At 50.8% G+C, this 11,690-nt stretch overlaps 1 protein-coding gene across 1 annotated transcript; it reads left to right on the forward strand.

The window, feature by feature from the left end:
• Nucleotides 1-4,784: 4,784 nt before the first annotated feature.
• Nucleotides 4,785-8,292, forward strand: RNF222 (ring finger protein 222). Its single transcript, XM_084647545.1, has 2 exons — nucleotides 4,785-4,843; nucleotides 6,987-8,292. Exon 2 carries the CDS (start codon nucleotides 7,007-7,009, stop codon nucleotides 7,679-7,681), a length of 675 nt encoding a protein of 224 aa, XP_084503671.1. The 5' UTR covers nucleotides 4,785-4,843; nucleotides 6,987-7,006; the 3' UTR covers nucleotides 7,682-8,292.
• The last annotated feature ends 3,398 nt before the right edge of the window (nucleotides 8,293-11,690 follow it).

Here is an 11,690-nt window from a genome sequence, read left to right on the forward strand (position 1 = left end):
CATGTCCAAAAAGCGTAAGGCGCCGTCTGTAGACAATGGCCCCAGTATTCTGTAGACCGGAGTGACTGTAAACATCTGCATTACAAATGAAATCATTCCACTTTATGCCCAACACATGACATTGGCATTTTGTGTGGAAAGCCTCCAGCTTTGCCCAGTCTGAACGGCGTAGTGTCCATGTTTCGCAACGCTATAGCAGGACAGAGATGATACGGCTCGAATAGATCCTGAACGTGGTTGTTGTGCCGAGACGATGTTGATTCCATATTTGTTGTAAATGACCCTTGGCAGACATTGCAATGTCAATCTGGTGGAGAGTTGGAGGAACTGGTGAGTATAGAACCCAAATAGCAAAAGCTGGAGACTCCTTTTACAGTTTCATTATTCAAAGCGATTGGAATCATGGGTGGACCTGATCTTAGATTTTGCAGCTTTGTCTTTGAGCATGAAACATGGAGGCCAAACTTGGCCGCCTCCCCCTTCATTCGCTGGAGTGCCTCATGAAACCTGCTGGGGCTCTGTACTAGAGGAACAACATCATCCGCATAGTCAAGGTCTGAGAGTGAGAGATCACAGATCTTAATGCCTATGGGCCTGATGGCATACTGAATTATGAAATCCGTTGCCTGACAAAAGGGTGCAGGGGCTAAGACACAGCCCTGCCTGACACCAGATAGTGATTTAAAAGGTGCCGATACCTGATTCCCCAGATGTACATGGGCAGTGGGTCCAGTGCAGCTCGCTAATCGAGTCCAGCAGGGTGGTTGGGACACCTACACCCTTTAAGGCCTTCCACAGCACAACTCACTCAATTGAATCAAATGCAGCCTTAAGATCCACATACGCCACATGCTGGTGCTTCTTAAAGTCACGGTGTATCTCCGACAACAAGCAGAGGGCCAAGATGGCGTCTAATGTGGACCTTTCCTCATAAATCCTGAGTGTTGGGGATGATGCTTCCGAGGCACCAGGGGCTCCAAACATGCCTGCAGAGGACGCGCAAACACCTTCCCTGGAACGGACAACAAGGTGATCGGCCTGTAGCTCTTACATTCACTGCACGGTCCTGAGCCCTCATAAAGTGAGATCACAATACCGTCCTTCCACGCAGTTGGCAAAGTTCCAGTTCTCCATGCCAGGTGAAAGATGACCAGAAGTGATTTCGCTACAGGGTCAATAGCACATTTTAGCAACTCTGGGAGGATGCCATCACCACTGGCTGCACGTCCATTTTTCAGTTTGCAGATGGTACACTTCACTTCATCCAACATTGGTACATCAGTCCAAGTGTCTGGGTCTGAACCCACAGTAGCTGTGAATCATCCAGCTCTGAGCAAGCACCAGCTGGAGGGTGGGTCAGGGCACTGTGATAATGTTCCACCCAGCCAGAGAAGATGTCATCATCCAATTTACATGGATGACCTTGGCTGTCGTTCAGGATGCCTTTCATAGCGACTACTCTTGAGCACTGAGACTGGGGATTGTGTGGAATGCTGGCTTGTCTCCCCTGGCTCAGCCAAGTTCAGCGTCATCCGCTACTTGGTTATAACATGCCTCGCAACTGCAGGACTTTGCATTTTTCATGATTGCATTTCATCCTATTTATTTCAGACCATTTCTCCAGTTTGACAAGATCATTTTGAATTCCAAACCTGTCCTGCAAAGTGCTTGCAACCCCTCCCAGCTTGGTATTGGCTGCAGACTTTATAAGTGTATTCTCCATGTGCTCATCTAAATCAATTAGGAAGAGATATTTAATACAAGGTGTTCATTGTCAGTCACCATGCCCCACTGTTAGAGGGGAGACGTATCTACTGGGCAGGCCGGCAATGACAGAGTACAGAAATGAACTCTGGCTTTGCCAGGAGAAAACACGGGGGCTGTTCAGTTTAAAGAGCCAAGGGAATGGATTGCAGGAAAACTCCATGTCAACAAGGCTAGAGCAGAAGAGGAGGTTTGGTTTACAGATGGTGGTAGCCACTGTGTCCAAGGACAAAGGAAAGAAGGTTTGGCAGCAGTGAAATTAATGGATGGAAAGGTCCTAAGTACTTTGCAGTACAACTGTGGGAGTCGGCCAGCTCTGTATGCAGAAGGATCATCAGTTAGCAGCCTGCTGATGGATGAAACCGGGTCCCGCTCCAAGCTCGCCATAGTTCTGGATTCGGATTGGGTGTTCAGGGGAGCTGTGGTACTGCTGGCCTGAGGGGCTCGGAACAAGTATTGGGCTATGGATGGAGGCGAGCTTGAATCCAGCACTATGTGGGAAATGTTGGTTGAAGTAGCCAAGCAGTTTGACAGAGTGGAGATGGTTAAAATTTGGGGCACATAGGAAAAAGGGATCTCAGTAAAAGGGATTCAGGAAGCCGACTGAGTAGCCAAGGTTGTAGTAGTAACTAGACCTCCCTGGCCATGGGAGCTGGCATTGGAAACTATCCCAGTAGCAGTTTGCACTCTGGGTCAGCAGCAGCAGCAACAAGCAAAGGTAGAGCAGTTACAAAGCATCCAGAATCAGGATTCAGCATTAGGTCCTCTCTGGGAGTGAGCTCAAAGGCAGGGTGTGAAGGTAGAAGGTCAGGACTGAGTAATGGAGCAAGGACTCCTAAGTGTGAAACCAGAAGATGGTTTGGTCTGGGCTGTACCATGGGATATGTGACAAGATCTGTTATTGTGGGTGCATGGAGTGTGCTCATCCCAAACAGGCTAAGGCCAGAGACGGGTTGGCAAAAATGGGATGGTGGCTCAAATGGGAACAGGACCTAAAGGAACATCTTGATTCTTGTCTGGTTTGTGCCAGACACGATCCAGCGAACAGAAAACAAAGCAGGACTCTTATGAACCAGGCACCCAGGTGGTCCATGGGAATGGATTCAAATTGACTCTAAAGGGGAGTTGCCCTTCATGCCATAGGGTAACAGGTGTGTTAGTAGATGTGGATACTTTTTCACACTGGTGGAAGCCTTCCCCACTAAAAACATGACCGCCATCACTACAGCTGAACAACTGGGGCACAGTCTGCTGTGGAATGGGGGTACAAAGGTAATGGATTCAGACAATGGTAGCGGATTTGTGGGGGCTGTTGCCGAGGAAGGTGCACGCTGCTGGGTATCGACCAGAAGTTCTACATCTCCTGCCCTCCAGCAGAGCCGTCCAAGCCAGGCAAGTGAATAGGACCATTACATGTGAACAAAGAAATGAGGTCTTACATATGCCAAGTTAGTCATGGGCAAAATGACTCAGGCTTTGGGCCTGCGGAGCTCTGTTGTGGAAATCTTGCTGAGTGCCAGAGCAGCTCTGAGGAGCTCAGTCTGTGCCAACCTGCCGTGGATACAGGGTGGTGTATTTAGCTAAAGGCCACAAGCGAATCTTCCTGCCTGGGTCTGTGTGGCTTGGGCCTACAGGCCCTATTCATGTTAAAGCAGGGGAGGGGAGTCGGTGGGAGCTGGCATCCAATTCCCTGTGAAAATCCCTGCTCCCGGTGAAATCGATTCTGAGTCTTTTCAAGCCCTGAGCTCTGCTGAAAAGCGGTTACTGCCCCAGCCCCATGCCAGGAGGTGGGCGGGGGGCTGTGTGTAGGTCCCTCCTGCCGGACTCCACCCCCACCCTTTCCTCTCGCCAGACGTCTGCTCACGCGCTGTAACCCAAGAGTCATCTCTGCTGTGCCCATGTGCGTCCTATGCCTCTGGGAACACACTCTGAACCCTGCATGCTGCATGGGCAGCTGATGACGTGAAATTACCTGTGCATTGCCTCTGGGCAGATTCCAGGGCTTTATCCAGCATGGGCTTCAGATCCCAGCAATACCTGGATCTGCCTGTAATGCACCCTGACGCCTGCCCAGTAGATCCTAGAGGCCCTACTATATCTGTTATAGTCTAGCTGGGGTGGGTGAAGATCATATCACTGTAACACTAGAGATCGTGCTATGGGAACTCATCCAAGATGAGATTCTCAGAGCCACTTAAGAGATTTGTATGCCCAGTTCTCATCACAGTTCATGGGAATTGGATGTCCAGATCCACTAGGCAGCTTTGCAAATCTCAGCCCAAGCCAGCAAGGGAGATTCAAATTTATGTGGCAACTGGTGAAGATCTCCAACTCAGAGGTGATGGTGGGAGCTGGGAGCTGCAAAAAGCCCTTAACATCTTATTTGTTAACCTTAACATGCCTTCTTACTTGGAGACTGTAATAGGACTATGCAGGAGCACCAGGCAGCTGGGACAAGTTCAGCACAGCTCATAGTTCCTCCTGGCTTGGCCAGAGGGAACCTTCTTTGGAACATACCTGGCAAGGTGATGCTTATAAACCTCAGTGGGGCAGCACATCTAGGCAGGCCAGCTGCTAGACCAGAGTACCCAGCCCTACTTGGTAGGAACACCACATTGTAATTCAATGTGGCAGGGGGAGGGTTGGGTGCATGTTTCACTGAGGCCTCGTGCATTGGAGAGGCCTGGCAATGCATGCAGCAGGAGGAACAGTGATGTCTCAATACCAGGCTCTGCGCAGAGGTGAACAATGTTATGATGGTGTTTCTGGATTACCTGCCACCTCAGACACCTGCTGCTGGCTCCTTGCCAGTCCCCAGCTGGAGAGATGGAGTGAGAAGCCTTTAAAACACAAACGAGTTCCACCACATTCACTCCTGGGGAGCTGTCCTGTTCCCTTCATGGCCATTGTGCAATGCAGAAGGGATGATGCACAAAGCAAACCCCAACTTGTTATATAGGTGGCTTGCACTTGTTCTCCTTCGCCAATGCAGCACCAGGGAGGTCAGACGCAGCAGGCCGTGGTCCTTGGACACAGGAGTTATGGGTGGAGAAGCGATTGAACTCTGGCCATAGACAAGGTAAGATGTTTCCAAGGGCAGGAGGCTTGGGAGCTGGGGGCTGGAGCATCTCACAGGTAGCTCTGGTGGCTAGGTTAATAGGGAAGAAAATGCTGGAGTGGAGTCCCTGCTGGGCTCCAAACGCACTCACCGGATTCCACGCTGGTGGAAGTGGGTCCATTTACAGCAGGTGTGACTGGGATCCATTGTGATTTCTGAAATCCCTGGACTGGAGGGGATATGGCTAGGATGGCGCAGGGGGTGAGTTAGGATGCTGTGTCTTTCACCTCGATGACACTTGTTTAGACTGCGCCTAGGTCAGCAATGGCAGAAAGCATGGCAGGGAATGTCAAGTAAGTGTTGGAAGGTGTTTTTACATCTGTATACAGTAGTGAGTCCATTCTAGGGATGCTGTGTCCAGGTTTGGGGTCCACACTGCCAAAACCATGTGAACAAATTTGAAAGGGCTCGGAAAAGAGCTACAAGCATGAGCCGAGGTCTGGAAAACCTGCCTTATAGTGAGAGAATTCAGAAGCTTTAACTTAGTTTCTCCAAGGGAAGGTTAAGAGGTGACTTGATCATGGTCTACAACTATCAACATGGGGAAGAGATTTCTGACAGTAAAGGGGCCTTTAATTTAACAGAAAAAGATGATGAGCTGCAAGGTTGGAAGCTGAAGTTAGACAAATTCAGGCTAGAAATAAGGCACGCATGGTTAGCAGCGAGGGTAATTAATCATTGGAACATCTTACCTACAGACATGGAGGGTTCTCCATCACTTGCAATCTGAAAAGCAAAAGTGGATGTCTTTCGAAACGATCTGGTGAAGCGCAAATAGACGTTACAGGCTTGACGCAGGTTTTACTGGGGGAGCTATCTGGCCTGTGTTATGCAGGAGATCATAGTAGATGATCATAGTGGTCCCTTCTGGCACTGGATTGTATGACCCTGTGAAAGTGACAACCTCCTAGCTTACCCTGTGAGGGCTGCTCTGTGCATGGAGAGGAATGGGCTGGTGTCTTAGGTGTCAACTTGGCAAAAAACACCCTTGTGTTGGCACTGTCAGTCTCAGCAGGGAAGCAAAGGACCGAATGGGTCATGGAGACTGAACTCCGGCCCCAACCCTGCAGGGCAAGGCAGAGGCATGTTGTAGGGCAGGCATGCCCTGCTGCTGCTGCGGGTTTTGCAGCATTTCAGTGATTAAACAGAGGACTGCGGTCTCCCGAGCTGAGAGATGAGAAGAGATGGCATCATACCTCATGGGAAAACCCAGAAAGGGTGGTGGGGCCAACACAACCAGTCTTCAGTGTATGAAATGTTCAGCTGGTTTGTGGAGAGCCTCAATCTTTAGTTTACCTACCTACCTACCTACCTGATTGCACACGCACCACTGTGAATCTGACTGTCCTGTGAAACCTGCTCCCAATTCTCCCCTCTGACCTGACTTCACCCCATTTTTTCACTCTATCTGGCTTTTCCCGTGGTGCGGGAGCACCTCCTTTCTGAGTGGCATGGGCAGGTTGGTAGCTCGTGGCCTGGCTGTACATCACACACACTGATGAGCTTTTTAGCTGCTTCCAGTGAAATCTGGAGGTCCTCCTGGGCCAGAGGGTGCATTTCCTAAATGGCTTGTTGCGTCTGCCATCTGGCACTGGGCAGGGTTAGCCAGCCCTAGCTATGGATTGGCTCATTTTCTCTTCATATTTTGCATTCAGAAATGTTGCTCCAGGCAGCCAAAAGCCCAAAGCAGCTGAGATTCTTGTGAAGAACATTCTTCCAGAAATGCCTCACCAGAGCACCCTAATATATATAGCACTCCACAATTGTCTCACCCATCCATCAGAGAAGGAGGGGATGGCTGCACCTTTCTCCCAGGGCCAGGCCACCGCAGGGAGGAGAGATGGAGAAGACAGGAGGTCAGTGGGGAGACAGGACAGGGAAGGAGTCAGAAGATGAGGCTACTGTATTTATTGTGGGCATGTGGATTGGGAGTTTGGGGGCCATAGCCAGTTGGAAGACAGGGAATTAGAGTAGCCAGTCAGAGGGCAAGGGAGAGACAATGGGAAGCATAGAATATTAATGACCGGATGTGATCACTGGTACCTGGGTCTAGCTGCTGTCATTGCTATTTGTTATTGATGCCCATCGTTTCTCTTTCCCCCAGGTGCGGAGCATGTGACTGACATGACTGGGATATCTGAGACTCACACCAGCAAGGAGAAGCCCCTTGGTGAGTGCCCCGTGTGCTATGAGAAATTCCACCCGCTGGAGGCTGCCCAGAGGACACTGAGATGTGGACACACCTTCTGCCACGACTGCCTGGTGAAGTGCTTGCTTTCCTCCAGGCTAGACGGGCAGGTCCAGAACAATATCATCTGCCCTGTCTGCCGCTATGTGACGTTCCTCAGCAAGAAGGTGACCCGCTGGCCTCCCAAACCAGGGGAGTCCCCCAAACCTGTGGAGCTGGCTCTCTCACCCTCCTTGTTGCCCCACCTAGCAAAGTCAGCGCCAGACAACACCTTGGTGGTCCCCAGCCATTTTGTGATGCCAGTGCAGAGCTATGGCAGGAGTGACAGCATGAGTGGCATCCCCATGGACTCAATGGCCATGCCGGGCAGCCTGGCTCGGGAAGCCCATGTCTTCATGATCAGTGATCATGGGATGCCGCTGGTGGAGGAGAGCTGTAGGTCAGTGGTTAGGGGACATGGCACAGAGGTGCCAGAGTCAGGGGCATCCATGAGTTCCCTTGGGATGTGGTGCTGCCAGTCACCCATTATACTGGCTGTTCTCCTCATCTTGACAGTTGCCCTGTTGGCGGCCGTGTTCCCTTGGGTCCTGTTGGTGAAGAGGAGTTTCTGAGTGGGACTGGAGAATGCTCCAAACAGGACCCAGGCAGAGAGCTGTGCCTACAACCCAACACTCGCAGAGATACCCAGTGCCCCCAGGTGAATGCCCCCTTCTCTTGGGAATAACCCAGGATCCTTGGATTGTCTGCAATATGGAAATCCTGCAGGCGGCCATGATGCAAATACCTGTGGGCTTGCTGGCCAGTGCTTGTGTGGGAGACCTCTGAGGAATGCCCAGAGGCTGCAGGAAATGGCGCCGCGACTTAGCAGGTGTTGCACTTCCTTCTGACTGAGGGGGTAAACTGGTGCCCCGGTGAGATGCTGGGGGCCATGCGCCAGAGTAAGTGGGCGGGTGGTGCTGAGACAGCTCCGGGGCACAGAGCTGGCAGAGGTGCCGCCTTGGAGCCAAGAGGCCATGCCAAGGACTTGGACGCTTGTGATAAACGCGTTCAGACACCAAGTCACAGGACAGAATGCTGCCCGAGTCACCGTAGAGGCACAAGAGGCACCGGCCTTGTTATGTTCGGTGTGATTATTTCGCAGTCCTAGAACAGTTGCCACTAAAGTGTCCGGGATGTTGGTGGTGGACAAGGTTGCCTCAATTAAACATCCTCAGTGATGTGAGTTTGTTAGTCTGTTTTCTCCCTAGTGGACATTATACCCCTAGCGCCCCAAGGTGCTCAGATGTTGGCTCTGGCTGGTTCTGTGCAGTGGGGACAGGCAAAGCCCGTGGAGCTCTGGGAATGCCGCGACACCTTGCTGGGTTACAGACTTGTTAAAGAGCGGGCCTCAGCTCCCCGGTAACTTGAAGTCTTGAGGGTTTTCCTCAAAGATAATTCAATTGAAGGAAAAGCCCTCTAGCTACAGGGCAGCCTGCGCCATGGAGCCAGATCCCCTCCCTGCCCCACAAAGCTGGGCTGGCACAAGGAGGAGCCCTGTGCATGGCAGAGTCTGTATCTCTGTATGAATCTCTCTGCTTGTCTCTGCTGCGCTGTCCCAGCCTCTGGGCCTGTGTGGCTCAGACTGACACCATTCACCAGGTAACACCTGACCCCACAGCTCTCTCTGTCTGCTGTCTGCTCCGTTTCCCACCCTGGCTTCCTCCCTCTCTGCACCTCTGCTCCTTCTCTAGCAGCCTCTCCACTGGGGAAGGCAAACCCGCTAACGTTTGGGATCCAGCCGGACTGTTGAGCCCACGAGGGCCAACACCAGGGGCACTGTCTGCAGACAGGCAGGGTGAGTTCTCATGGCACTACGGCGCACATTAAGGGGCTCCCCTGGTCGGTTGAGGCTCTCTCTGCAAGGCAAGGTGCAGGCTGTTCTTGCTATGGATCTGACTGTCAGTGCGCTACACAGCTGTGAGCAGGGGGCTTGCCACGCACACAGATCTCTCTCTCCCTCCGCCACTGAAAAACAGGGATGGAAAACAGATGAGCAGGAAGGAATGCACCAGGCCTGCTGCCCTCTTGGGACCGCCATGTTCATCTCTCCACTATGGTCCAACTGTCCGACCCCTCACACCGCCTTGGGCTCTGCAGTGGCCCAGGGTCCCTGTCAATCTCCTATGTCTGCTTGGGGCATGTGAGTCACCTCCCAGTGCAGAGATCTCTCCTGGATTCTGGGGGACGCAGCAAAGTCCCGCTAGGCTGCTCCTGCACAGACACATCTGCCTTTCTAACAGTGGCTGCTCTGTGAATGGCCTCACTGGGGAAGCCTGGCTGTGTGGACAAAGGTGCATTGCTGGGAGGGTGATGATTCTGGAGCATGTTGGACAGTTGCATTGAGGAAGTGAAGATAAAAATCCCTGTCTCTTAGCATTCCCCTCCTGCCCCTCAGCTCCGGCAGCTCCTGCCTGGCCACCACACTCCCCGCCCCCTGCCCAGATGTCCCCTCTTCTTTCCCAGGGCCCTGGAAATTCCCTCCCACCTGTCCTGTCTCCCAGATACCTGGTCCTGACCTGGAGAACTAGGGACAAGCAGTGGGGAGGTTTAGAGACATTTCTGTGAGGCCAGGCAGGGTGTCTAGCTGCCAGGAGGTAGGATGGTTTGGGAATCCCAGAATCAACCTGCTCCTGGAAACCTTCCTTGGTTTCCCTTAAAGGCCCCTGTTCATGGTAGCTCCTGGTCCTATCAAATGGGCAGGCTCCTGGTGTCCTGCCCCCAGTGTCCTTAGGGTTAATATTGCACAGTTTACAACCATGCTGTGATGAATGGAGCTGGATAGCTTCACTGTAAAACAAAAGATAAACTAATCCACCTTGCCTGGCTTACCTATACTGGTTGCAATATTGGAGACTTGGATTAGGATGGGTTGGAAAAGATGGATTTCTGTCTGGCCTCTCTCAGTCCCAAGAGAGAACAACCACCTAAACAAAGCGCACAAACAAAATCCTTCCCCCACCCCCAAGATTTGAAAGTATCTTGTCCCCTTATTGGTCCTTTGGGTCAGGTGCAATCCAGGTTAGCTAAGCTTCTTAACCCTTTACAGGTAACAGGATGTTGCCTCTGGCCAGGAGGGATTTTATAGCACTGTATACAGTAAGGTGGTTACCCTTCCCTTTATATTTATGACACCCTCTGAGGGAGATCTCTGATCCAGATGACATGCCTCCTCATGGCAGTCTGGTGCTGATGTGGATGTGTTAAACTAGCTGTTGAATTCCCTATTAGGAGCATGGAAACCTCTGAAAGGTGTCACAGTTCTCCAGAGCCATGTAAGCAAGGTCTCTTATCAGCTGCTTGTGTCACGCTGAGCTCACAGAAAGATTTCACTGTGGTTATTAGGCCTTGGTGCAGTGTTTCCACATCAATAAGACATCCCATTAGCCTTTGACTTCATGACAGGACCTGTCACTGAGGGATCTGGGTTCCTCCCAGTCATTCATGAATCTATCAATTCCTAGTTACCACTCTGCTGTTACAAAATTTCATTGATCCAATCAGGGAGCAAAACCACACTATGTGACCATTCACACTCCACGACCAGTTCACAAAGTAGCTAGAGCCGTGCTATTCCCGCTGGACATTCTGATGCTTCAAAATTTGGTTTCATCCTGTATCGGAACGAAACACTGAAATTTGAAATTTCCCACAAAACACAATTTTCAAAAGGAAAAATTCATTGTGAGTCAACTGAAACATTTCATTTTGACAGGTTTCAGAGGAGCAGCCGTGTTAGTCTGTATTCGCAAAAAGAAAAGGAGGACTTGTGGCACCTTAGAGACTAACCAATTTATTTGAGCGTGTGCTTTCGTGAGCTACAGCTCACTTCATCGGGTGCATCGGATGAAGTGAGCTGTAGCTCACGAAAGCTTATGCTCAAATAAATTGGTTAGCTTCTAAGGTGCCACAAGTCCTCCTGTTCTTATTTCATTTTGATGAAATCAAAACATTTAGTTGATATTTTTGTATAACCTAAAATAAAAGAAAATTTGACACAAACAGTCATTTCAAAGTGAAAAATTGAAACGTTTCATCCTGAGAAGGTGGAAATGGAATGAGAATGAAATTCTGCTGAAAGCGACACGTTCTCCCGGTAAGTTTCGATGTTGACGAAACAGCATTTTCTGATGGGAAAATGCTCCATTGGAAAATGTTCGACCAGCTCTTGGTATAGGGATCTGCTCACCCTGGGCAAAGTTGGGAAACTCTTCATCCAACCTGTTTGGTGAGGCCATGTGGGAAAGGGTGACAGCTGCAGGAATCGGGACTGATCTGCAAACCAAAAAAGGCCTCTATGAACGGAGCTTGTGGTTTAATGAAGAGTTTTCACCCAGCTCTAGTGGTGACTCCTGTCCGCTCCGGAGCTGCCGACACCTGCTACTCTCACGCCCAGTTACCTGAGACCATAAAGTCCCAGTGACGTATCAACCCAGATTCACAGAGGTATTTAGGTGCGGAACACCCATCGAAACCAATAGGAGTTAGGTGCCTAAATACCTTTGTGAACCTGTCTGCTCAGGATCAGGCCCTTTAAACATGAACTCACTTTAAACGGACGTGATTCTCAGCTAGCACCGCCTT

The sequence above is a fragment of the Lepidochelys olivacea genome, assembly GCF_965140295.1.
Source record: "Lepidochelys olivacea isolate rLepOli2 genome assembly, chromosome: 14".
Lineage (NCBI taxonomy): Eukaryota > Metazoa > Chordata > Testudines > Cheloniidae > Lepidochelys > Lepidochelys olivacea.

Coding starts and splice junctions, on each gene's coding strand:
- RNF222 (XM_084647545.1), top strand. CDS start 7,007: ATGACTGGGATATCTGAGACTCACACCAGCAAGGAGAAGCCCCTTGGT.